We start from the raw sequence: 26,241 nt of genomic DNA on the forward strand, positions 1-26,241 counted from the left end.
CAGTTGCGATTCTTGCAGCATCAAATGGCTATGGCAGCAGCAGCAGCACAAGCAGCTCACCTACGACATCAACAACATTCAGGCAGCCACTCAAAAAGTAAAAGGAAAAGAGGCACACCGGCCCCTCCAGAATCCTGAGACTTGCATTTTTTTTCTACATATAAACAATGATTCAAAGGGGATTTTTTTTATGCTTTAAAAGGAGGAAGCTTAAACACAAATCAGTGTTTTACATTGCTGGTGGGAAAAAAGAACTTAAAGTTACACTGAAATAAATGGAACTGTTTCAGGAAGCCAACCCTTTGAAAATTAGAGATTTCATCTATAAAGCAGCTAAGGCTTGGTTTCCTGAAGTCATTTAATTTTTTTAACAGAATGTTTTATCCTGTATTTTTTACCATTCAGCAGCTTGTACATAGTATAAGGGTAAAAATCATTTTAGAAAAAAAATGAACTTTGTAAATGTAGTATTGGTATTTGTTTATTTAGTATAAAAAGTTTGTGAACACTGTAACAAATACAATTTTTAGAAATCCATTTTTGAAAAGATCTTGCTTTTTTTGTTCATTTGGGTTGCATACTTTTTATCACTTTGTCTATCAGCTTCTTTACTTCCTTGTGTCTTGTAACAGCTCTGGTGATACAGTCCTGAAGCTTGGCTCCTGTCAGAGGACTTCCACCTAAAAATTAAAAGAATTTGGTTTTCCCTTTATACTTTCCTTAGGTTTCTTTAAACATGTTTTCCAAGTGGAAATGTTAAATAATACAGTAATTCTTGTGACCAGCAACTTATATCTCGGGCATATTTAGCTTCATCAACTATACTGAAGCTGTTAATTAAGTTTGCTTCAGGTTGGTTGGTTGGTTTGTTTTTTTTTTAAAAAAAAAGCAAGAAGCATGACAGAGACTTTGTACAAGATCTGTCCTTTGCTACATGCAAGATTTTATAGGGTTAGCCATGACTTTTTTTTTTTTTTTAAACCTAAAGTCATGCTACCTTTTTCAAACTTAATTTCAAAAGCAAGTGACTTAATAAGCACTCCAGCCGTCCATCCCTTATCATAAAGCAGCCACATTTTACAAAGAAATGCAGGTAAAGCATATTTGGATCAAAAAAGGTTGTCATCTCCATAGTTCCTGTGTAATAAAACTTAGAAGTACCTGGCTTATGGACTGAACATAGTCTACCTTCTTCATCAGTTACAACTGTTACTGTTCCAGTTGCTAGGTCTTCCTCTTCTGCAGTTGGATCAACAATCAGTAACGTGCTTTTGAAAGAAAACGCATGCACACATATTTGGTATATGATGATCCATTAACTTCATTGCAAAATACAAGTTACTAATTATGTTTAAAGACTTAATCTTACCAAATATTTATCGTGTGATTTACTGTACAGGCTTATGTAACATCAGTTATGTTATCAAAATACACCAATTTAGAAAAAGAAAAAGCAAATTAGAAAAAGGGAGATTCCACATTAAATTAAAGGCTCTATTTTAGTCTGTAAAGACTTACACTGAAATTTTTATGTTTAAAGTTGAATCAAAAGATCTGCACTATCCACTTATTCAGGAAAATGTCAATTAACTGCGATTTACGTTTAGTCACTTAGAGCTACACAAAGAAAGCGTCACTGCTTTTGCACAGGCTGCACACTAATCTCTTTACCAGACCTTAAGGTAAACTACACTTCCAATAGCAAGTTAGTTTACCGAAGTAGTTCTCAGTTTCTTACCGGATTTCTAACACTGATCAGACTAGGAATAGTTCAAAAGTTAGATTGACTGGGTTCCTTGAGGTAACTGAAATAAGCTGTCATAAATCACATAATGCAGATCATTAAAAGAGATTAAATAGTTATTTTTGAACCATGTAATAAGTTAGAGTGAATCAACTAAAAAAGTTAGACAATCTCAACTGTGAGCCAACTTTGCACAAGAAGAATATGAAATTGAAACAAAAACCAAAACAAACTACAATTCAGCGTTACTTTTGTTAAAAAAAAAAAACATTGCTGTTACAAACATTTGGCTGTATCCATAATTTATCCATAACAAACTGAAGTGTAGGTATCAAAATGGGAAAAACATTATCTGAAATTTTCATGAAGTTGTAATTTACATTGTTCAAATAAAACGTTTATGTAGTGTTGATGTAACCAAACTCAGCTTACCAGCTTGAGTGCAACTACGCTACATGTTTACGACAAGTTTGGGGGAGAAGTCAGTAGTTAACTTTTAGGAGCTGATTAAACAAATCAATCTGAAGGGCAACAATTTTTTTGTTTTGAATTATTCAAATACAATACATTACACTGATCACAAACATACACTTCCTAATTTAAAAAAAAAAAATTCTTCTGGATAATATAAACCTTACAAATAGTTTCCACTTTGCTCTTTTAATAACAGTAGCGTAGTGAAAACATCAGTCCTTAGCTATGCTACACAAAAATATGGCTTTTTAGTTCTACCCATGTGCACTTTGCAGCATCAGCCCTTTGCATGATGCAGGCAACCGAAATACATGGAGAGTCTACTGCATGAGACTTACTATTTCTGAATTGGTTGATTCCACAGAGGCCATGCAGTGGAGCTGTGCAGTGCTCTACATGAGTATGCCTGGCCCAAAGCCCCTACCCAGTAGCCCAGATGTTTTATTTACTCAAAGAGGGCTTTTAGGCAGGAAGAAAACCATCTGTGAAAGCCAGGGTATGTAAAGCTATTATTTGGAGGGCTGCGCCAATGCTATAGAAATACTAATAAACCAGGAAACATATATGCACGCATGTATACATACCCAGATTATATACACACACCCCCACACCCACATACCATCAATGTTTAGTTTTAGGAGATAAAAGCCAGACTTACAAAGAGTAACTTGTTTGATGCAAGGGTCAGTTTCAGTGAAGGGAGGAAAGACCTACGCAGCATAACCGATAGCTTTCTTCTAAAGACAACTTTTTGTCTATTGGCAAGTGATTTAAGTGCAAGATGCGTGATTTAAGTGCAAATAATACCCTACTGATAACTGCGTGCCCGTCACGGTATACAAACTTCCTCACTTTTAGTCTACATCAAACTTTAAACCCACAAGTACTGGTATTAAAGCAATTAACAGAAGCACTCTAAAATACTGATAAATCTTAGTTCAGTTCATTTTGGTAATCAACTGGTCAACATTTGAGTTTGACATCCCCTCGGCCCGCCCTGGGCATCTCATGTTTGAATGAAAGGGTCTATTAGTCATTTCTGTGAATACAAGTAAATGTGCCGTAACCCCCAACCACCATAAAAATACCTAAATCCTGAATCAGATTCCTAGAGCAATGACTATCATCCTATTTGTCATTGCCTGCTTCTCAAATAGGTATCACCCTAAATACTTGCATTTTTTTTATAAGCAGCTACAGAACACATAAAAGTTCCACGTTCCCAAGAGCAGAAATACTTAGTGCTACTACTTAAAAGCACTGGTTGAGCCAGATTAGTCTGTCACAAAATAGAACCACTGTATCATTAACATGCCTAGACTAAATGAAAAGCCAGTAAATAATTTCAGGAAAGGAGTGAATTTGTCAGATGTCATTACTTTAAAATTTCCATCATCAGATTCTTTACCTACAGGAATAATGATTCAAGAGTGCTGGTCATAAGCCATATTGGGTAATTACGTTTTCAGTTACCCAGAGTTTTTGTTATTTTAACTGGACTGTTAGTTATTACCTCTTCTTTTGACTAAGTCCTTAGTATAAGCTGTTCAAAAATACTGTCTTTTGCATCCATAAGCTTCTTAAAGATTAGTTTGTGTTGGCAACTTTTTTCAAAGATACTGTACAAACATAATACCCACTCCAGAAACTTATTTCTATCCTAGAGTACTTTTAAGTGTCTCTTTTAGGCTAGGAACCAGTTCTGCTTTAGGCCACAGGAAGAAGTTGGACAGACTTCGCTTTGTTTTACTGTATACTCCTTCATATCATAGAACTGTGGGACAGTTCAGCAGGACACACCTAGGATAATAGGTGAAACTGCACTGACTGAGACTGCATGGTCTTCACTAGCACAAATGCCTGAAAAGTGACTTTCTTGGGTAGCATCCTCCATTTTTCTACACTTACAACTACACAGCTGGTTTTTTAAGTACAAAACCTTTATCAGCTTACTCATCAAATACAGCAAATGATGTGGCAACTGGATGCTTTCTGATAATCAAAGGATTCTTCTGCTTTAAATTAACTTCTGATAAACCAGTTTCTTCATTTACAGTAACTGCTGGCAACTGTACTGAAGAGAAGGAAAAAGGAAAAAGGCATATCATTGAACATTGTTTTCAGGAGGCCTAGAGATGATCAAGACTACTGAAATATTTAAGCTATTCTTTTACGATATTGGTAATCCACTGAAAACAGATCAGAATAGTGTTTTGGCTACATTATCAGTGTTCTGTACACAAAATTTCTGAATTTAAGGAACACATTTAGCTTAGAGCTATCTGTCCAAATAAGTATTTCATTTTTCTCGTCAAGTTTTTCTTTAGACAGAAGCATTATCTGCTTCTGAAATGCTGTAAAATTATAATACCTTAAAACTCATACTCCACAAAAAGCACTCCCTCAGAGCCTACTAGCTATATTAAGAACAGTAATATAGTGTCATCTGAGTGACTTTTTAATACACCTATAGAAATAGTACAATCCAGTTTTCAGAAAACTCTCCCTCAGACAACACATACAGTATCAGAGGCAGCATCATGGAAATAAAAAGCAAAGCTGCTACAGGAATTCAAAGGAAAACAGTTCATGAGAAAATTTTCACCAGAAAATGAGGCTTTGCCGTAAGGCTCCCTTTATACTACCTTCCTACAGGCACATATAACCTGCAAGCTTGTGGACTATCAATCCACCTCTGGGATGCATCAAAAACGTTTTTCAAACTATAATAAAATTAGAAATACTCTATTTTGACAATAAGCAAACCCACAACCACTTAGTTTGCCTATACTAAACAGATTAACAAGGTAAGACCCTGATCTAGATACTGAAGTGTATGATCACTGTTGAAAGATTCAGATTTCTGGGATTCAACATACCGCAGAATGGCTATTAGTCTCAGAGGGATAATATGCATACAAAAATACGCAGCTTACAGCCCAGCTGTTAGGTATCTAAAGAATCCATACTGTCATTTCCACTTCATTTTTTTAAGTCATTTGAACGCTGAATTACTAAAAAAGAACAGTGTGAAGGAATTATGAACTAGTTGCCTAGTTGTCATGTTTCAGAACTAACATAGTTCCCCAAATAGTAATGAGGGTGCAGATATTACTCTAGAGAAAACTTACCATTTTTTAATGCTGCTAACAAAGCAAAGGTACTGGCATCCAGAACGTTTCCATCATAATCCAGACATATGATATCACAGTATAGCACCCAAGCAAGCTACCAGAAAAGATTTGCATATGTGAGATATTACAGCAGGCAAAGAAATGGTGCAATATTTAAGCAAATGCTCACGATATGAACAAAGCTGCTTATTTCTATAATAATAATAAACTACTTTTGCCTTTAGATGTAATCCAAGACATCAAAACTAAGAAGTAAAAATCTATAACCCCAAATACCTTCTTTAAAGTCCTTACACTGTGACCTTGTTAGCAATTCCCGCTTCATTTTGAGATACATCTTACCTTGCCATTTGCAATACACAGATCTTCCTTCTCTATTATCTGTGAACTAAAATAAAATGAGAGAGTAAACTAAGAAACAGGAAATTGTTTTGCAGAGTTGTTCTTGTTTTAAAAGCATTAAAACGGTTCTTACTTTTCAATGACATCTGCAATGAACTGGCTAGCTGCTTGAGCCTCCTCACCAGGAGGTCCAGGGCGAAACCTTGTTGAACAGAGGGAGGGCAGTTCTACATTGGGAACTAGATATCAAAAATCATTAGTTACAGACTAGTGAAAGCATGCTACGGAAAAATTAAAAATATAAATGCAACAATATACATTACCATTCATACCACTACCTCTTAATACCGTTTTATGGACTTCAAATGAAAGGCAAGATCAATAACCTTTCAATCAAGTCTTCCTACTTCTCCCCTCAAAAATTAAGTTACATACGAGCTTTGCAGTAAAGAATTTATATTACCTTGCACTCTGGAACTATTTATTCCATGAAGAATCACGTACTCCTAACTACCGTTTTCTGTTTGCAATCCTGCTATGAACGTTAGGCATTCTTAACTAGATCAAGAGACAACAGCATATTCATCCCACAGCCTGACTTTACTGGTATGCTCCCTGCTTTTCGTCAACTGTTACAACTTGATGACATGAAGCAAAAACATGCATAAAGTTTACAGAAAAAAAACTGAGAGCATAACCCATTCCACCGAAAACAAAATTCTTTGGAGCTACCTTACGAAAAAGGGATTTAGTAAAAGCTCTCAGTTCCACAGAAGGAATTTATTTCAAAAAAAAAAAGTCCACAAAGGAGCAAAAAATCTACGCTCAGGATTTGTACAATCCCCTGAGAAATAAGCAGTTACAAAAATGGGTCTATTTCACTGTTTTTAAGAGAGTTGATTTTTTTGGTCTCTATTCGGATAGACTTCAAAACAAACGTTAACATGCCTTTGCACAACCTTGCATAGCACAATCTTTTATAAATGAACCTTCCTCCCCTTAGCATACATACTTCCCCCCTGCTGAAGGCACCTTTTCAACCTAGGCCAGAAGCAGCCATGAGAAGACACCTTTGCATGGAGAACTCAAAAGCAGGGCAGGGAAATTTCTAACTTGAGAAAGGCTCAGCAGATCCTGATTTGTGTCACCACACCAGCACTAGAGAGCTACAGTACCAAAATTAGTAGTCCCTAATTTAAGCTATTGGATTTTGTTTCTGCAATACCGTATGATAATTTGGAAACTGTTTTTTAAGGAATGTAGTACAATTTTATCTAGTTTCTTTCTATTAAAATTCTTCACAACGCATTCAATCTATCCCATCATTACAGCCATGTATCTGAAGTAACACAAGAGCTAAATAATACGCATACTGAAAAACTTACCAATATATCCCTTATTAGGGGAATCTACTGGGGGTGTGGCAAGTTCCTGCAGAATGGAACAAAATAAAGAGGTGAATTTTGTTCACAAATAGAGTTTCTGACTATTCTGTATGAACAGTCATTTTCTAGCTGGTTATCATTAAAAATGCCTCTTGTAAATCCAATTGTATCAGCCACTTTCAAGTTTTCAGGTATCTGTATCTGTATTTGGCATGAGGGAAAACTCAATACAGGAGGGTAAAGTGATTCATCTCCTGTTTCACAGCAGGAAAGTTGTACACTTTCCTGTTGTAAAAGTCTCACAGATGTAAAGTTGAGGCTAGAAGTCACTCAACAGTCCAGCCACCTAATTACCAATTCATTTATTGATCAACATTCAGTAACTCTTCATTTAGTTTTTAAATCAATAAATAACAAAGACTTTAATTTTGCATATTTCTTGTCCCCCATACACAATACACAACACAAAATACATGTTTTCAGACTGTATAGGTAGGATTAGACAGTGAAATTATATTTAGTTTCAGACCTGAAAGTAACCTACGTGAAAGACTGTAATTGTGTTTGTCTGGCATATTATTGCAGCTCTCCAGGAGATTCATTCTAAAGATGAATGCATAAATTCAAGTAAAGTTAAAATAAAAACCAACCATACCGCTTTAACACCACAAATTACTGTAGTATTTCCTAACTTCACCAGGGCAGAACCATCTGCAGTTGTAATTGAACCTGAAGAGAGAAAGCACTGTTCAATAAAATCTGTTTCTATTCAAAGGGCCTCACCTAACATCCAACTTCACAAAGTATTTACATGATTTAAAAATAAATACAAGCTAAGCAAAGCGTACATGATTTCAGGGTGAGAACAGAACCTCTCCTTCTCTACCAAACAGTCAAAAGACTGGATTATTAACATTTCTAAAATATAAGCAAAAGGTTGCTGAATCCGTGATCCAAAATGCGTTACCACTATTTTCTCCCAACATTCTGTCTTAGAATAAGCCTGCCTCATCAGTATCTTGATCCAGTTTTCTCATACATACCATATGACTTTTAGTTCATTAATGCAAATTTGAGGTAATAATTCCTTTTGGATTAGAAGTAGTCAATGGTCTGCTGGATGAAAATGTATATTTTTACTACGCAAACAGATAAAACAGCAAAAGAGAGCTCTAAATACCACAGATCCTATCAACAGAGAACTTTTATAGACTAGAAATCATAGACAGTTAACATAACACCACCATCTGGGTGACTTGCAGCAAGACCTAATGGAAAGGCAATGCTGTTCAGTGGAAGAGACCTACTAACTCCAGTTTGAACAATAACGAGCAGCTTTTCCATGGTGATACGCTAACCTGTACTTTCTTCTCAAAAAGAGAAGTTAATTATACTCTTCAAAAATCATTGCAAGGTCTAGGGAAGGCTCCTCAGGAAGGTAAGGTGCTGCTGCTCACTACATAGCAGGTATCTTGCTTCAGTGAGAGACAGCTGCTCACCAAGCTTGGAACAAAGCAGAATCCAGGAGTCACTGCCTCTCTCAAGATGCTAGAGCATCATACACAGCTTATGTGAGACTTAAGACAAGCACCCAAGCATCCTAAAGCATCCTAAATTACGCTATGCAGATCAGCCCAGAAGTAGACCTGAATAATAGCATTCAAATATATTCCTGCACAATGCATTCTCTTTAACACTGTTTGGAACTACAAATGCAAATCCTACTCCTTTCTTGTTTCAAAATTGAAGCACCAGGAAAACCAATTAGCAAGTCATTAAGGGCACCAACTATAAAAATCTGAGAAAAATAATTAAAAAATCCTATCATTATTGTTATTCCAAATAAGCACTTACCAATGTTGACAGTTGTTGCCCGGAATTCACCTAACTCCCTTCCATCAGGTCGACAGTTCTCTTTCTAAACAAAAATTACAGATTTCAAATTAAAAAACACGTTTCATGAAATAACACACCAACATTTATGCTTCAGGAGTTTTTTTTAATAAAAAGTGTTTGCTTATTTTTAGCAGAAATATGGAGTTACAAAATTGCTAGGGAAAACTCAACCGAGTTTTCCAGCAACTGATACCCCATTTGTGGTTTTAGGCCTGTAATTTTTTAGAAAAATAAATATGTAACAATGAATTGTCTCAAGAGTAAGTGCTAAAGGCTAGACTCAGAAAACCATCCAAGAATGAATAGTACTGATAACTTTAGAAAGTTTCCACCTTTCTGCACTGTTTAGTTTTTGTAGCTTCCCCACCCAGTGGAGCTCTTAAAATGAACACTGGACTGAACCAAAAAAAAAAAAAAACCTTAAATATTGTCAGTTAAAAGCTGTCAACAAAACCTGGATATACACATTAAGTTAGAAGCAGCTCCAATTTACCATCATGTTAGATGGGAATGATAATGCACCCTAATTTCAAGCTTCTCCAAAACAAAGACTTCACTTAATGGTTCAATTAATGTATTCTCATAGCTTAATCATACTTTGTTACCTATCTCCCTGCTAACCAGTGTTTTAGAAGGTAAAGAACTCTAGACTAAGCCCTCATAGACAATGAAGCTCCTGTTAATATACACATCAATTCTGCATTTAGAAGAATTAAAGCTGACTGCAATGATACTAGACTCATTTCTTAGTATTATTTCAGTAATGCATAGACTAATATAATATGCATTACCAAAAAAGTCAGTGTTCTTCCTCCATATTCATGGTAAATATGGTTAGCAGCAATAGCTCTATTATTTATTTTTCAGTAACAGCTAAAAGCCCAGCCTGGGATCATTTTGTACTAGAGACAAACCTGGGCCGCTATCTTAGTCAAGTTTAATTCACATTGCTTCCGAGGCCAAAAGTAACATTTACCCATGTGAAGTTGCTCCAGAATGAATGCCACAGACGGAACGCAAAATATGCTGTGAAGAGTATGACCATTTTTCCCCTTAATCAATTTTTTTATTTTTGCATTACAAGTATCAAGATTTCCACAGAGACAAATCAGAAAAGCAAAAGTACATCAGAAAAAAAAAAAAAAACAGATTACAAGCAATTTACACATGCACATCATGTTTTACTCACCAAAAATCTTCTGTAATATTCCAACGGTTCCACTGTTCTAAAATAAAAAGAAATTGAAGTTCACATGCAAAGTGTCTGGTAACTAAGATATAGCAAAAAAAGAAAAGCAGGCACCTTCCTACAACAACTGTCATTTGAGAATTAAGCTAACTAGCAAAGCTGATTAGCAATACAATTATAGCAAGATCAGGAAACTTAACTGATCTAAGATGAGGCCTCCTAAGTTTCAGAAAGCTACCTACTATAATGCATGTATGATTTTTAAAAAGGAGAAAAGGTTTGGAAAAACGGAGAATGAAAAAATAAACATTTTATCTACTTGAAACAAAATGCTTCTGTCTTACAACTAGGGAATCTGCATGCCCATATGCCCATACAAACTAGCTTTCGCCTCAAGAATCTTTTTAAATTTATTATTTAAGTAATTAGTTCTGATCAAAAAGAGTGTTTATTGAGGCAACAGTCTCAAGTGCTTTTGAAGAAATGCTGCAGAAAGGGTAACCTTATCTGATTTATTTTGTTCATTCAATGACTGTATTCAGATATACAAAGCAGTTAAAAAACAATTTATCAGTCTTGAAATGTAATAGCTTTTTCTTAGAACCCTTTTAAATAAAAATATAACATTATGAAATATGCTGTATGCAGTGCTTAAGTTGAGGAATACTTAATGTTTACTATTAATCAGATACTACCAGCACAGCTTGTGTACTAGTATTTCCAGCACAGAACGTCTAAGTAAAAAAATACTTATAGAGGCAGCGTGATATTTGACCAAAGCCAAAAGTTTTGTTCAAACAAGCAATTCTGGAAAAACGCGATTAACTGGGAAAAATTCAAACAAGTTTTCCAAATGCAATCTAACGCACACAGTCATCACAGCTCATGACAACAAACATGAATTAACGCATCAGTCCTCTATATGATAGTCCTCTGCCACTGTTTGTAATGCCAATATATGGCCTATTCTTTTCTGATTCACACAGGGAGCACCTGCTACACCCTGTTTCACGATCATAAGGCAGAAACCTGGAAAGAACAGCGACAGGAAGAATAGTCATAAACCAGCAGCCACTGAATTTCCTACTTTTCCATGTTTTTCGAAATTGTGGCTCTTGTAATTAGTTCCTTAAAGCGATACTGCCAGTACCTCTTCCCTTTCCTGAAGGAGGCTGCCCTCCTCCAGCGCTAACGCGCTGGTCGATGTTTCAGAAGGCAAAGGAAAACACAACGTGTTGGAAGCGGCCTCTGGAGCTTGTACGGTCCCAGGCCTCACTCAGGCTGCTCTGGGCTTTGCCCAGTTGCCTGTCTCCAAGGAGGGAGATTCCACACCCCGGCTGGTTGACCCCCCTTCAACCGCAAAAAAATGTTTCCCAAGTAGCTAATCAAAATCTCCCAAGTTTCAATCTGTGCCCACTGTCTCTCATTCTGTCATCGCCTACCTCTTCTGTCTTCCCTACGAACCAAACGAGAGCAGAAAACAGCAGCTTTAAAAGAAAAAAAAACACACAAAGAGAATGCGCTCGATCCCTGTCTCCTTCAGCCGCCACCCTGCGCGGAGCGGCGCGCGCAGCCGCGCGCCGGGAACGGCCCCAACGGCCCTAACGGCTCCGGCGCGAGGCCGGGCCGCGCGGGCTCCGCTGTCACCGCCGTCACCGCCCCGCCCCGCCCCGCCCGCGCGGGAGCGGGGCCGCCTCGGCCTGCGCGGCGCCAGGAGCGGCCAAGGCAGCGGCCGAGAAGCCGCGGCTCCGCGCTGGCGGCGGCGAGCAGCGCCGCTAAACCTCCGTCACTTACTTAAAAGCTGTCGCCATAGTCGCGTCGCTACCTCCCTGCCGTCTCTTTCCGGGGTTGCGCTTTCCCGTGACCCAGCCGGCCGGAAGCCTCGGCCCGCCGCCTCGGAGAGGAGGCGACGGCGGCGGCGGCGGCGGCGGCGCGGGCAGGCCCTCACCGACGGGGGGCGCCGGCGGCTCCCAGCGCCGCTCGGCGGGCGGGGCCGCCCCTCTTGGCGGCGGCGCCGCGGCGGCGAGGCGGCCGCTTCCGCCTCGCTGGAGCTGCCCGAAAGGGTGTTGGCAGCCGCCGCTGCCGCCCCCCCCCCACCACGTCCGCGGGCCATGGCGCTGCCGCTGCCCGAAGCCGCCGCGGCGTTGGCGGCGCTGGCGGCCGCTGCCCTCGTCCTGGTGAGAGCCGCGGGGGGCGGCACGGCGGGGGCAGGCGGTGCCGCGCACCCCCACGCCCGGCCCGGCCCGGCCCGGCCCGGCCGGGTGTGCGGGCAGCGGGGCTCGCGGCGCCGGGCCGGGGCTGCCGCGGGGCTGCGGCCGCGGGCGGCGCTTCGAGGCCGGCCGCGCTCCGCGGGTCGCTGCGCTGCGCCCCGGCGTGGCCAGCGGTGCCGGTTGCCGCCGCTCTTGTTCCCGCAGCGGCTTAGCTGGGAGCGTTGTTGTGTGTTTGCGCAAGGCGTGTCGGTGCGCCGCGTGGCAAACGAGATGGAAAACGGAGGGGGCTTTGTTCGTTTCGGATCTCTCCTAGAATAGCCTCATGATGCTTTTTGCATCTTAATCGTTTAGGGGTGTTGGTCCTTTCTAGGTGATTAAAACACGGTGCAAGGCTGAGACCTGTGAGGCTTGGAAACCGGGCGCTGCTGCTAGTCAGGAGAACTGCATATATATTGTTCGCTAGGAAAAGTACTTCCAAAAAAAAGCCTTACTGATTTATTTGAGCTGGGCAGAAAAGTGATTTTTGCAAACGTGGGGCTGGCTAAGCTCATGAGTAACACCATCCACTGCAGTGGCTCCGCGGGGGATCAGCGGTGGCAGAAGTTAGTAGTATTAGAGGTGGAGGCTGGAGAAGGTGTAGTGGGGCTTGGACCACATCTTCAGAAGCATTCAAGGTGCCTTCCGTCTGAAAACAGAAACTCCCGATGCTAAGTGTGTCCAGGTTAGATGAAGAGGAGTGAGCAGGTGGCATAAGAAGGTTTTGATCCTGGATGATGTGGTCAATAGGTAAAATACTGCATCGTTTAGCCCAGCTCATTACCGAACTACATTTGATTGTCCGATTGTAGCACGTTGCAATAGCTGGGTAAACCTTTACTAGGACACTACTCCATAAACAGTGCGCAAAGACTTTCTTGCGTGTTTTTTTCTTTTTTCTTCACAGATTTGTATAATTGCTCACATAACTGCCATAAAAATGCCAAGCCTTCACCGACATGAAGAAGAGAAGTTCTTCCTAACTGCTGAAGGCAGGAAAGAATCTGTACCAAGTATACATGATCCCCCTACAAGGGAGCTCTCTGTTGTTGTGCCTTCATACAATGAGGAAGACCGGTGTAAGATTTTTCTTGTTTTGAGAAAAAGAAGAAAATCTATCTGTTATTACTCTAATAATGCAGAGGTTAGTTTATGTTAGCAATAGATTCTGGCAGGCTAGACGTGTCTAATGTTGTACCCAGTTTCCAGAAACCAATCCAACTACACTGAATTTCAGAATTAAGAAATTGTATAATTTGGCCTTTGCTATTTTTAGCAACAAAAATCAGTTGTAAGAATGCATTATATTAAAATAAAGCACAGCAAAGTAGCTGCTTATTCCCCTGTAGATGCTGTGAGAAGAGATGTAGAAAAGGCCTTTTGAACTTGATTTGAGAATTTTCCACTCTGAAACCGGCAGCAGCAGCCTCAAGCAGAAAGAAGATGATCGCATGGGTTTCCCTTTGACTTTTGTCTTGGCCATTTATATGCTGCTAAAAGGTGAAGGCTTTCTGATGGGATAAGAAAGCATCAAGCTCTGAAGCTCTGCTTGCGGTTGACATGATAGCACACACTGTCATTCCCTTTTCTAGTGAGCTGTTCAGGATTCCATGACAAGGGATATTGGCAAATAGTATGTATCTAGTCTGCAGAGTAGGCCCGGCACTTTCTAGAGTCCAGTGTATTTCTCAGTCCTGGTTCTCAGGCGCTCGCTTTCTGTGAGCAAGGATTTAATACATTTCATGTGACTTTCATTTGGCCTTCTCTCTTCAGAGACAGAACAATCACCTGAGATTTGCTCAGGAATGAGCATATACTGCAAAGGCAGCTGAGAATGAACATCTTTCTAATGTACAGATAGTTCAGCTGCAAAAGTAGTGCCTGTTAGGTGCCTAAAGCATCTGGGTCAGCAGCCTTAGTAAACGAATGCACAGTGCTGACTAGTATTAGGAATTTCTCTTGCTGACTTCTGTCATCTTTTGTGAACACAAAGATTAGTCAGTGCTGGTTCGCAGAGTGAGGCAAGGCTTTTTTTTTTTCTTTAATACTATGTAGAGAATTACATTTTCAAACTAAAAAGTTGTTTTTGATCTTTAAAGAAACATTTTCATCCCCTGTCTTAGATGTGGGTTTTTTCATTATTATTTTCATATTCAGGAAGGACAGCACTTAGAATTGCAGGTGCTAGATTTGTTTAGTGAAATTAGTGTTTTATGAAGGAATCAATTTGCTCTTCTTAGTTCTATGGTTGTTGTCAGCTTGCTTGTGCATATGCTTGTTGGTGGTCTTGGTGTTTAGCTTGTTATATCTACTAACCTGAGCTCCTCCACCTTTTCTGTAGTGCCTCTTATGATGGATGAAGCTTTAGATTATCTAGAAAAAAGACAGGTATTTTATTTTGCATTCATAATTCATTATTTTTGTATGTATTGCATATAAATCTGTGATCTAATCACTTGATTGTTTTGTTATATGTTAAAATAGTATAACTTCAGCTACTTAGAAGTAGTGCTTCTGTCTCTTATCAGTTATTCTAAGATTGAATGCTGGAAGGTATTTTTTAATTAAGTAAAAATTTAATTAACTATTCTATCATGACAAAAATTTCCATGCAAGGTATGTATCCAAGATAGAGTTTAAGAATTAACCAGATATTTAAGTCTCTGAACTACAAGCTAGTTTGTTCTTCCAGTATTTTTAAACACTTGTTCTTCATTAGGATTGGTTATCTGATTAAGACGCCCATTATGAAGGTGTGCGGGGGGGGGGGTGTTTGTTTATTGGATTTTTGTTTCTTTGTTTTTTAACAGTGATGTTCTGAGCTTTCACATACCCTTTTTCAACTAAATTGATTTTTCAGTGCTAGATGTAGCTCAGGAAAAATATGACAAGCCAACAGACATCTAATACGGCAAAATTCCTTAACTGTGTTTACTGTCGTAACAAATTTACCACATCATATTGATGCCTGTCTGTAAACACAAACGGTAGAAGAGAACACTGATGTTTGAAAGGCATGCTTCCTACTGAAAAGATTGTATTAAATGCGTTGTTTCTCTCTTTATTTTCAAGAAACAAGATCCTTCATTCACTTATGAAGTAATAGTGGTTGACGATGGTAGTAAAGATCTAACCAAAAAGGTAAGAGAGAGCAGTTTCTTACCAAGTAATTGGATGTATAGGTTTATATATTGCATTTGTGAACCATAACAATATTTTGTTCTTACATTTTGGTATTTGAATAATTTTCTTTACTTGATAATTAAAATTTAGGCTTCTGAACGCTTTCTGTCATTATCCTGCCTGCGTTATGGATGTCACGTGCACATATGCCTGCATATCTAACTATTTTGCAAATGCAATTATTCATGGTTGGCTAATGTGACAGCCACTTTCCTGCAGCTAAATTTCAAATTCTAATTTCAAATTCTAATTCTAATTAAAATTCAAATTCTAATTAAAATTCTAATTTCAACTTCATCAGGTTTCTTCTGAAATATTCTGCGTGTACATAGTGATGTAAGTATGAAGTTGAGTGAGGCTAGGAAGCCTTTTGAAATAGCTGATTTGTACTGTGATGGACAGAGTGGCTGACATGTTCTATAGCTCTTTCCCATACCGTTCATGGAATGATATTCCAAACCGTTACAGCTACACAAGTACGCTACCACTTCCACAGTGTCACCTCAAAACATTATAATTTGTAATTCATTATCTTATGACAGCATCGGTAAGTCGAGGGTGGGGGGAAGGGTTTCTCTCCAAATTTCCACTTCTTTCAGAATTTCTCCTCTTCTAAGAATGCTTGTTCATCCTTCTCTGTGTTTCTCTTTTTAACTATCACTTTAGTCTTTTTTAATGTTTCTAACATAGCTTGCTGTGATCGTGAAATTGTTCATTTAAAAATCTCCTTGCCACTGGTAGTGGTTTTCAAAACCACTTAATTAACATGAGTGCTGCTTTTCCATTTCCTTCCCTTAAACTTGTCTGTTAAGGATTGTGTGTGTACATTTACTGTCTTCCTTGCACTCTTTCTTTATAATTTCTAACTGAGCACGCTGTGGCCATGGACCTCCAAACTTGCAAGGATTTGAGGCAACCTTTGGAAAAGATTAGAGGAGAAAACTCATGTTTTTTCTTCCCCCACCGTCTGGACCAAAAGAGCACATCCCTGCAGTGTGAATGGGATTTTTGACCTTTGTGAATTTTTTTAATACCACAGATAACAGTGAAACAAATGAGAAATAGGTGGCACTAGTAGCAGACTTTTTCTTTCTTTGACTAGCTATAGGTGTTAATGTAAAAGGCCTGTAATAGTATAATATAAACTACATTAGTGCTGAATCTTTTAGACTTTGGTGAGATAGGTGAAATGAGGTCTAGAACTGCCTGGGGGAATATCATATTCTAGTTGAACATGACTGTCTCTTTCAGTCTTCTTGTGTTCACTGTGAACTGGTTTTTATTTTCCTGAACAGACTTCAGCAATCTCTGGGCAATATATTTGTGCAGACTGAAGGGACTATTACTCTGTGCTATTGAATTAAAAAAAAAATGGTGAGCAAATGAAAACTTCTGCCTTGATTCCTGTTTTTGTTTTATGCTGGTTTTTTGTGTGTCTGTTAGGTTGCGCTGAAGTACTGCAAGAAATATGGAAACGACAAAGTGCGAGTGCTTTCTTTGGTAAAAAATCGAGGGAAAGGAGGAGCAGTCAGGATGGTAACTGATGCTTTCATCTCCTTCTGTATTTGAACTAGTTGTGCACCATATGCAGGTGATACAGCTGTGCTGATCTAAGTTTTGAATTTCATGCATTAACAAAATAATTATAGGAGAACTGAGAACAAGTTCCATAAATTACTTTGTAAAGTAAGCTTATTTTAGGTCTTGAAAGCAATCTTTTCTAGCTGAGAAGGCTAGTAACAAAGAGTTCTTTTCATATGAGCATTCAAAAGATTTAAAAAAAAACAAACTATTGGACTTGAACTTCATGTTCCTGTTAGTTTTGCTTAGAAATAGGCCTGCATTTAAAAAGCAAAAACAAAAAAACCTTACAGATTTAAGTAAAACTCTTATAAAAGAAAGTACAGCTAAATTTGCAAACATTGCTTTCCAGCTTGTAGTTCTAACTTTAAAAAATGGCTGGTGAACTAACGTTTTCCTCCAAAGAAGTTTGTATTCATTGAAATCCGCTGTTATCAACTGCACTTGATGGTAGAAGAGGCACACTCTATGCTTTCACGTATTAACGTGCACATAGATATCATATACAATCATCATGTCCAGAAAATAAATTAGTTGTTACAAATTTAGAAGGAATGTTCTTTCCCAGCATAAATGATGTATTATTTTTTTTGTAAAAGATAGAGGCTCTGACAACCCATAAATTATACCTACTAGCCTGATAAGTAATTGTAAATAGTATAGTTGTTAGGTGCAGAATATATGAGTTCAAAAATCTTTTTCTTCATGCTTCCCCCCCACACACACACTGATTGTCTCAGTAAAGCTTGAATATTTAATGGCTCAGTTCAAGGGTTTACTTATGAAACACCAGTATCTATAGCAAATAGAGAAAACATGAAGTACTGAGTTCTTGTAAGGTACATAATTTTTCAGTTATCCTAGGAAAAGGAGAACGATTGTGTGATACAGTTGTATATTGCAGACTGTAGAGTGGGTGTATTTATTAAGTCACATGTGCTCAGTAATAACAGTACTTTTGGCAAACTCACTACTGTTTTCCTGTGTGGACTCCTTCAAAATTGTCAAAGATCTCTGACTAAGAATATGGCAAAATAAACTGCGAGGCCTACTTTGTCACAAATCATTTACAGTGACGCTGCTTTATTTTAAATTCGCTTTGAGAAATATTCTCTCTTCAGTACTGTTGAAACTCTTAGAAGGTAGCACTGCATCCTCCTTTCTATGGCTCTAGACTGATAAAGAGGCATAGCTCAGATGACAAAAGAAAAGCTATCCAGTGCAGTGACAGCTGCTAATCACTGCTACTTTGTGCTTCCTGTATAGCTGACTGTAGCAACTTGTTATCTCTCAGGATTTTAGTTTGCAAAGCTTTTAGTTCGTAAGCTCTTCAGGAGAGGGACCGTTACTCTGCTGTGTTTATGCATTATGTACTCTTGTGGAACGCTCGTCAATACGTGAAGTCTCTAGGCATTGTTATAATATAAATTAATGAATTGTAGTTAGTAGCAGAATATTAAGGATCACCTGTAGTGTTGAATTTCTGTGGTACCACTACTCCAGTTACTACAGTAGGTTTCTGCAATGTCTTGCAGCTAGCTTATCATGACAAATACTGATTTAGAAGGTGTAGGTTTTTTATTAGCTGTTTCAATTGCAGGGTGTCTTTGGTTCTCGGGGGAAGAAAATTCTGATGGCTGATGCAGATGGAGCTACAAAGTTTCCAGATATTGAAAAAGTAGAAGAAGGTCTAAACAGTCTTCAGCCATGGCCAGTGAGTACAAGCTCTCATGGTTTGAGTGTAATACACGTGCATACAGATTGATTTTTTTTTTTTTTTTTTTTGTAATTCCCTTTAACCTGTGTTCATTGAGATTCAGTTAAAGATTTAGATACAAGTCTGAAGAGCTGACGTTTTGAAATTGCAAGAATGGCCTGTCAGGAGATAGCTTCCACTGAGTTCTTACCTCCTCTGCATTCACGGTGCCTCTCTCAGTGCAGTACATAATGTTCTATTTAGCGTTTTTCATTTGTAGTTACTGTGCTCTGTAAAAATCTCATACGTTGTCTACTCGGTTAAAAACACTTTTTTGGTTTGTTAACTGGGTTTTATATTTTATTTTCATCTAATGTCATCCTGTATAGCTTTAAGGATGCATCTTAATTTCACCCTATTTTATATAGATTCTCTTTTCTAGGAGTTGTCAGTTTAGTGATATTATTTATAAAGAACTTTTTTTCCCTCTTTTGATTGCAATAAAAAAAGAAAAAAAACCCACTGTGAAATAACGGCTATCCAGGGAGAAGCTCTCATCTTTCAGGTGCTTGATTTGAAAGGATTGAGACTTATTTCTGTTGACCTAGTGTTTAAAGGCAGAACAATGTGGTACTTTTTAGCTAGTTTCCAAAATGTAAGAAGTGATATGCAGCCTTCTGGGGGGGATCTAAGGGGTGTGTGCCCGCATGAGAGAAAGCAGTACCCCGAGTCAGTTGTGTGAACGTAAGCACACGAGCGCTGGAGCCACAGGGTGGCAGTATTTCCCTGATGCTCCACTGTCAAGACAGCAGCAGCTGCTGGTTCTCCAGCATCCCTCGCATGCTCCCAAATGTAGCAGGTTTGAAATATTTTATATGAGAAGTAGTAGCATGAGAATGATTTTTAACTCTTCCATTTGGATCATCTCATTTGGTTTAATTAGAGATGGTATTTTGACTGATACCTTGGCATTTGATGTATTTGAAAATACATCAGTGAAGCGTTCTGCTCTCCCTTTCACAGAGTAATATTTAGGGTAAACATACCTATATGCATTGAGCACGCCTAGGCACTTCATGTGATGTGTGCTGTTCAGTGCATTTGCTATCTGCATACCTCGGAGGAACAATGTAAGCTAAACCAGACATGAATAAATTACAGCAATTTATATGTGCCGTATACAAAAATGCAGTAAACTTTAGCTGATCTGTTAATTGTAGAAAAGATTTACTTTAGCCTCAGAATCTAGCAGTAGAAAAAGTGCAGCTACAGGAAGCAGAAAGGTGTACGGCTTTGAAGTTTTCATTATACAGCTATAATCACTCTTAAAGGTTTCACTGAGAACCTCAAAGAGAAGTTTCTAATGATTCAGAGAATATGTTAGTTTAACGGTCAAGTCTTTAATTTGTATTTCTGTGCAGAACCAGATGGCTATTTCCTGTGGTTCTAGAGCTCATCTGGAGAAGGACTCAATAGCAAAGGTATGTTTCCATCTCCTTCAGAGTACTAATACTTGGATATTTCCATTATTTGATACTGCTATTCAGATTTCACAAATACGTAACAAAAATTTTCAAAAGACTGGAAGCTAAAAGTAGGAAAAACTTGTCATAAGTGTAGCATATATTCAGGCATATACAAAGAACGTGTTCTTCTAGATTTCAGGCACTACTAACTTTGAACTGATTTGAATTAATGTTTCAATGTTAAGGATTTAGTTTCTCTAGTTGAGAACATCTCACAAGCAGGACTTCAAATCCCTGACATAATTGGTAGCAGGAAATTATTTTGATTTCATATCATTTAAATGCAAAGTTTTAGGCACAATCTGTAGAAGTTAACAGTGTTTGTTTGTGTTTTTTTAATTTACTGATGAGTTAAAGCTCCTACACTGGAATAGTTTCTGTGCATGTGTGTATGTATTTTGCCAATACTCTGGCTGGGGTAAAAGACAACTGACGGGTTTTTATTGATTCTCTTCCAATGCAAGAGCTTGTGGTCTGCAAATCTTGAGACGTATTCAAACTGAATTAGGGATACTTAGTAATAAACTGTTTGAAGAGCATCTCAATCCATAGCAAAACACTGTAGTTTTTCTGTATTACTCATAGTGAAATTTTTGAGTTTTGAACACACAGACTACTATTCAGTATGTGGTTCTTGCAGAATAAACAATGATGTGTAGGCACACAGTTTTATCTTGCTTCTGGTTTTCTTATGTCTTGGCAGTAGTTGACAAAGCACAGGCATGGAACTTGTATTGCAACAGATGCATTGCTGGACTGATGTCTTTAGCATCACTAGATGTGCTCATAATGTTGAATGTTCTCAAGAGTAAGCTTTGTTTATACTGGTGTGTAATACTTGAAATCTTTCTAAAATGTATGCACAAATACTAAAATAATTGCAAGAGTCCAAAAGAAGCCACGCTGATGGTGTTCAACCCCTGGTAGATCTTTGATTTTTTTTTTTTCTTCTGATTTATCAGGTAGCATTGGAGGGTTATTCTCCCAGCAGTTCACTGGAAAGAGTTTTTATAAGGAGTAGTGTGTGAATGTTAGCATCCTTACAAAAATGAAGCCCTTCATCTCTTTCAGAAATGAGGATAAATCTTTGATGTGCTTTGACACGCTTATAGCACAGAATACACTGTTTAGAATAATTTTAGCTGTACAGCCAGTATATCCTGGAAGTGTTGCTGGTGCACATAAAGCATTTAGCTGGTAAATCTGAGTCCAGAAAACGTTTCTTATTGTGTGGCCATTTTAAGGCACTGGATATAAATAAACTTTCCTCAGTGCATTCCTATCTCTTTCCATCTTTGAAAGTCTTGCCAGATGAGGGAGGATTGGAGCAGGATTTTTTTCTTAAGGCTAAAGTATGATTTTCAGGATGAGTGTGCTCTCCTTTTGCTTCTTGTTTCTTCCCTTATTTCTGACTTTATCATAAAGGACTCCTTAACTGTTTAGGTAGTATTGCTCTTTGAAGTATGAAACCTGTTTCATCACCCCAGCTATCCCTTGACCAGAAAGGAAAGACTGCCTTTACCACTCTAACATTGAAGAGAAACTGTTCTATAGTGCAACAGGTAGAAAAATTACAGAACAGTTTTTGAGATCAGGATTTCTCTCTGGGTTTAGTGGTTTCTAGAACAGGAGAATGATGCTATGATGTGCAGCTGTAAGGAATTTATGATTAAGACCAGAATTTCACCCTTAAGTTCAATCTCATGAGATCAAGGCTTCTGCTTTGTTTACAAAACTGTTAATGTACTTTAGTGAGTCCTTAGTATTATGTACATAAGCACATAGTAGTCCTGTGAGCAAGAAAATAACCCAGGAGCTCCTCTTCATGAAGTGCACGGTTTGATTGGATGACAGTCATACAACCTCTTGCTGCTTTCCTTGGCACTAGTAGCCTTGCACCCTTGATCACACTGTGGTCCACCCTCACCTAAGGAGGCAGAGTCCACGCCAGGTCTGCGTTACCCTGGGACTAGAATACTTATTCTGAGAGGCACAAGATGTGAATTTGAATTGTCTTATGCCAAAGGGAAAATTGGAAGTCTATAAAGACAAGTCTTACTTCCTGAATAAGTGCTCTAGGCACTAGGCTATTACATAATAAGTTGAGCATCTTCTCGTTTTTCAACTGAAGCTTGAAATGAGCAGCCGTAAAGGTATTTCTTATCACCTAGAGAATTTTGCCAGCTAAAACGTTGGTTCCCAAAGATTTCACGTTTGGCTTAACAACCTTGGATGCAGGCACCCAAATTCAACCTGAGACCTGCAGTGAGTTCATAAGCGAATTCTGGATCTAAGTTATAGTTCTTTAGAAGCTGTCTGCAATACAAGGCTAGGAAGGACATCCTCAAAACCGGAGTTCAGCCTCTGGCTTACGTAGGCAGACATATCATACGATTATTACATTCAGAGCAGAAGAGTAACCAGAGAGTAGACTGGGAAAACATTTATGAGGAACGTTAAATATACTTGCAGAAGAACAGAAGAAGTGACTGTGGCTCATTGCTGGAAATAAAAAATGAAAGAATATCGTATATATCAGCTGTTACTTGGATTCTGTTTGTTGCTTAGTCCACCATATACTCCAAAAAGTGCAGTATCCTAATTAGAGCTTACACAGTGTTAAGACACTTAGATCCTTGGATCTTGAATGAAAGAATTGTGTTGCATACAACAAGGGATGCTTCTGTTTGGTGTTTTTAGGAATAATATAAAACTCTAATTTTTGTGTTAGAGTAGCAGCTGGAGACTTGTTTAGTTTTTAGTGTGTATTTTTGAGAAAAACAGTTCTTATGCAGTCCTGCTGGGTTTATTCTTCAGTCACTCTTCCTTTTGAATCCTTCTTTTCCGTTGAATTTGTTGGACCTGTTCAGCAAAGTTATGAAAACAGAAGACCAGACAGACAAAAAAAACAGTATTTAAGTGGCAAGTAGAGGTAGAGGAAATAGCATGAGTTTCCCCTTCTTCATTTTTCCCATCTTGGCACCCCTAATTCCCAGGGAATCACACAGAAAACGTTATGACTGTCCCATTCATAACCTGAAATTCAGGTTTCTACTCTAATATGGCATTATCTAGAATGAAAACGTGCCGTGGATTAAGGAAAGCAGGGACAAGAACTTGGACTTCTCATATTCTAGGCCAGTATCCTACCCATGGGCTTAACTCCAGGCCTTTCTTTTCAGCTCCGATTTTTGCTTTGGTGTAACAATTGACAAGTTCGGATTTTATTCCAGTGTCAAAAACAATTTATAAACTTTGCAAGGTGTTACAAAACAGGCTTATTGTCTTTTAAGCCATCTCTTTTCAAACTAACTTCTTGCCTTTTGTTCACAGCGCTCTTACTTCCGAACTCTTCTTATGTATGGGTTCCATTTCCTTGTATGGTTTCTCTGTGTCAAAGAGATCAGGGACACGCAGTGTGGATTTAAACTTTTAACGAGAGAAGCTGCTGCACGGACGTTTTCAACTCTTCATATAGAACGCTGGTAATGCCTTCCCCCTCCCCTACCCCTCCTAATTGAACATAGTTTGAAAATCTCACTAATGTTTACAGTAAAGCCTGTGATGTGTATGTATAAATCCTAGCTGCTCAATATTTTTAGCAAATTATAGTACTAATTGTGTGACACTTTAGATTTCTTGTGATGTTAAAATATCTTGCTATTTGCTAGGAACTCTATTAAGATACACTTTAGGAAATTGTCGGGTATTTGAGTTGACCCTCTTGTGACAGGGAGAAGAGATGGCTCACTAAGTTTTACTTTTAAAATAGAATCCAAGGTAAACTGAGGTTTGTAAGACTGCAGTGCTGAAATTTTGCATGGTGACAGTTGACTCCTTGCAAGCTCATTTTACTTTGGCATGTGGTATAGAAAGTTGTGTAATACTCAGAAGTAGGACATTTATTTTTGCCTTATAGATGTAATCGGTTTAGCGAAGGGAGCGAACAGAATTCTAGGAACTCTTGTCTTCCCGCACCCCTGGAGAAACCTTAAGCAAACTACCTTTTGTTGTTCTGTTGTAGTCATTTCCCTGCTTCAGAGATTCCCCTCTCATTTTATAGATATAAGCCATGCAAGTAGGGTAAGGAACAGAGAGAACCTCTTATAATGATTCGTGCTTGAGAGAGTTTCTAGCCCAATTCGAAACTTTGACTAGTCCATTTCTATGCAATATGACTCCACAATTCAGTACTTTTGAATCAAAGTATTTTTCCCAGAATCCGTATCTGATAGGTTGTCTTTAGTCACAGAAGGCATAAAGGGAAAGGAAACACCTACCCTTTGCTTATTTCCTTATTTCTTCTTTGATCGATATCCCTCTCTTATTAATCTCATTAATCTAAGACAGTAGAAAATGATGTATAGCATTTGAATTACTTTAGAGCTGTCTCTCATTATAATTTAGCTAGAACAGTTCCTTATGAGACTGACATAGTGATGACTGCTGTTAAGAAAATGAAACACTGTTTCCACATAAATACCATAATTTCTTTAAATTTTCTACACCACAACTATTGCTAAAAAGGATGACGACAGTTCCCAAGCTTAATTAAGTATAATCAAATCTTTTCAAACTACTGTATTTGTCCAAGAAAATCTCTCACAGGGTGCTGTTTGCTGGCAAGGAGTAGAATTACTGAACAGTGTTCCCATACAAAAACGTGTATGATCCCACAATCCTAGTCAAAGCCAATACATCTGGTTTTAGCTTGAGCTTTGGTAGCGATAGCCAGACTGTGTTGCTCTTCCAGAATGGTTTCGCAAAGGTAGCGTTTGGGTGTACAAATCTGATGTATAATGCACAGTTTTTGTTGAATTCAGTCTGGAGTTGTGAAACCAGCATTCAGAAAAATCACTTTTCTAGGTGGGTAGTTTGCTAATTGCCATAAGGAAAACTATAGCAGAGCCAGAAACGTAATTTGTGCTCCAAACTTAATCTGTAAAACTGTGTAAACTGTTATTGAATCCTTCGTATTCCAGAATGTTCTAAATACGTGGCTAAATATGTATTCAAAGCCCTAAAGTGCCCATCTCAAAATTATGTTATTTAACTTTACTGCCTTTTTGAATTAATTGCTTCAATAAGAAATACTGAAAGAAGTGAATGAGGATAATCTGCTTCATCAGTAAAAATGCAATCAATCTTACTGAAACTGAACAATTTTGAATTTAACTCTAGTTATTGGTCAGCCATACTATATAAAACATTGAAATTAAAAAAAAAAAAAAATCCTTTAACAGACTTTTTTTTGCCATTCTGAGATTCTTTAGGAACAAAAGAGCAAAAATGATGATATGCTGTACATTGTTATCTGCACCCCACTATCTAGGAATAGAAGCAGTGAAAAGGGGATATTGCTAACTTATTTTATAGGAGTTTTATTGCTAGTGTGGAACACACCAGAACTTCAGGTTTTGATGTGCTAATTTATTGTGCTTATATGTGCTGCTGCAAAATTAAACTTCTGTTCTTGCTCTTCCATTTATAACGATCCATAAAATAATTCCATAAATGTTCTCTTATTTATCTGTGAGTTGTTGATTGGTGATGAACAATACTTTGCTAGTGAAGAAAAGAGCAACTCAGATTCTTCCAAAAAACAGCTCTCTAAATACTTCTAAGCAACAAATTTACCTACAGCAGACAGACAAAAAAGCTTATTGTTTGGTTTACTTTTCTGCCAAAACAGGCAATGTATTATCTATTTTTCTCCTCATCTGTCCATGAGCCAGTCCCTGTGCTCCCTCCCTTTATTTTCATACCTATTGTCTAACTTCAACCAAATTTGGCAGAACAGCGGAGATCTCAAAGATAGAAAGTTTCAGCAAATTTGGTGGAGGTT

At 38.2% G+C, this 26,241-nt stretch overlaps 3 protein-coding genes across 46 annotated transcripts in view; 2 read left to right on the plus strand and 1 right to left on the minus strand.

The window, feature by feature from the left end:
• The window catches only part of SUPT20H (SPT20 homolog, SAGA complex component), a 39,488-nt gene extending 38,776 nt beyond the window's left edge, over positions 1 to 712 (plus strand). For 24 of the 44 annotated variants that reach the window (XM_068929980.1, XM_068929991.1, XM_068930004.1 and 21 more), the window contains one exon: positions 1 to 712. In XM_068929980.1, coding sequence (XP_068786081.1) covers positions 1 to 101 — 101 coding nt within the window. In that variant the 3' untranslated portion in view covers positions 102 to 712. The other 20 variants (XM_068929985.1, XM_068929996.1, XM_068930007.1 and 17 more) reach the window with 4 other exon arrangements.
• On the minus strand, positions 464 to 12,147 carry EXOSC8 (exosome component 8). Its single transcript, XM_068930027.1, has 11 exons — positions 11,959 to 12,147; positions 10,165 to 10,201; positions 8,934 to 8,997; positions 7,735 to 7,808; positions 7,080 to 7,125; positions 5,828 to 5,933; positions 5,695 to 5,740; positions 5,350 to 5,446; positions 4,172 to 4,292; positions 1,162 to 1,268; positions 464 to 680 (listed from the first exon to the last, which is right to left on the minus strand). Exons 1-11 carry the CDS (start codon positions 11,973 to 11,975, stop codon positions 565 to 567), a joined length of 831 nt encoding a protein of 276 aa, XP_068786128.1. The 5' UTR covers positions 11,976 to 12,147; the 3' UTR covers positions 464 to 564.
• ALG5 (ALG5 dolichyl-phosphate beta-glucosyltransferase) overlaps positions 12,123 to 26,241 on the plus strand; it is a 24,537-nt gene continuing 10,418 nt past the window's right edge. The window contains exons 1-8 of the mRNA XM_068930026.1: positions 12,123 to 12,341; positions 13,318 to 13,489; positions 14,752 to 14,798; positions 15,483 to 15,551; positions 17,037 to 17,129; positions 18,775 to 18,888; positions 20,292 to 20,351; positions 23,730 to 23,881. Coding sequence (XP_068786127.1) covers positions 12,276 to 12,341; positions 13,318 to 13,489; positions 14,752 to 14,798; positions 15,483 to 15,551; positions 17,037 to 17,129; positions 18,775 to 18,888; positions 20,292 to 20,351; positions 23,730 to 23,881 — 773 coding nt within the window. The 5' untranslated portion in view covers positions 12,123 to 12,275. The remainder of the gene's footprint in view (positions 12,342 to 13,317; positions 13,490 to 14,751; positions 14,799 to 15,482; positions 15,552 to 17,036; positions 17,130 to 18,774; positions 18,889 to 20,291; positions 20,352 to 23,729; positions 23,882 to 26,241) is intronic.

Source organism: Struthio camelus, chromosome 1, assembly GCF_040807025.1.
Source record: "Struthio camelus isolate bStrCam1 chromosome 1, bStrCam1.hap1, whole genome shotgun sequence".
Lineage (NCBI taxonomy): Eukaryota > Metazoa > Chordata > Aves > Struthioniformes > Struthionidae > Struthio > Struthio camelus.

What these genes read in the sequence shown, in the direction of transcription:
- EXOSC8 (XM_068930027.1), bottom strand. An exon ending in GGCAACAACTGTCAACATTG is followed by an intron (nt 7,809 to 8,933) that starts GTAAGTGCTTAT and finishes TTCTCTCTTCAG; the next exon opens with GTTCAATTACAACTGCAGAT. An exon ending in CCCTAATAAGGGATATATTG is followed by an intron (nt 5,934 to 7,079) that starts GTAAGTTTTTCA and finishes TTTGATATCTAG; the next exon opens with TTCCCAATGTAGAACTGCCC.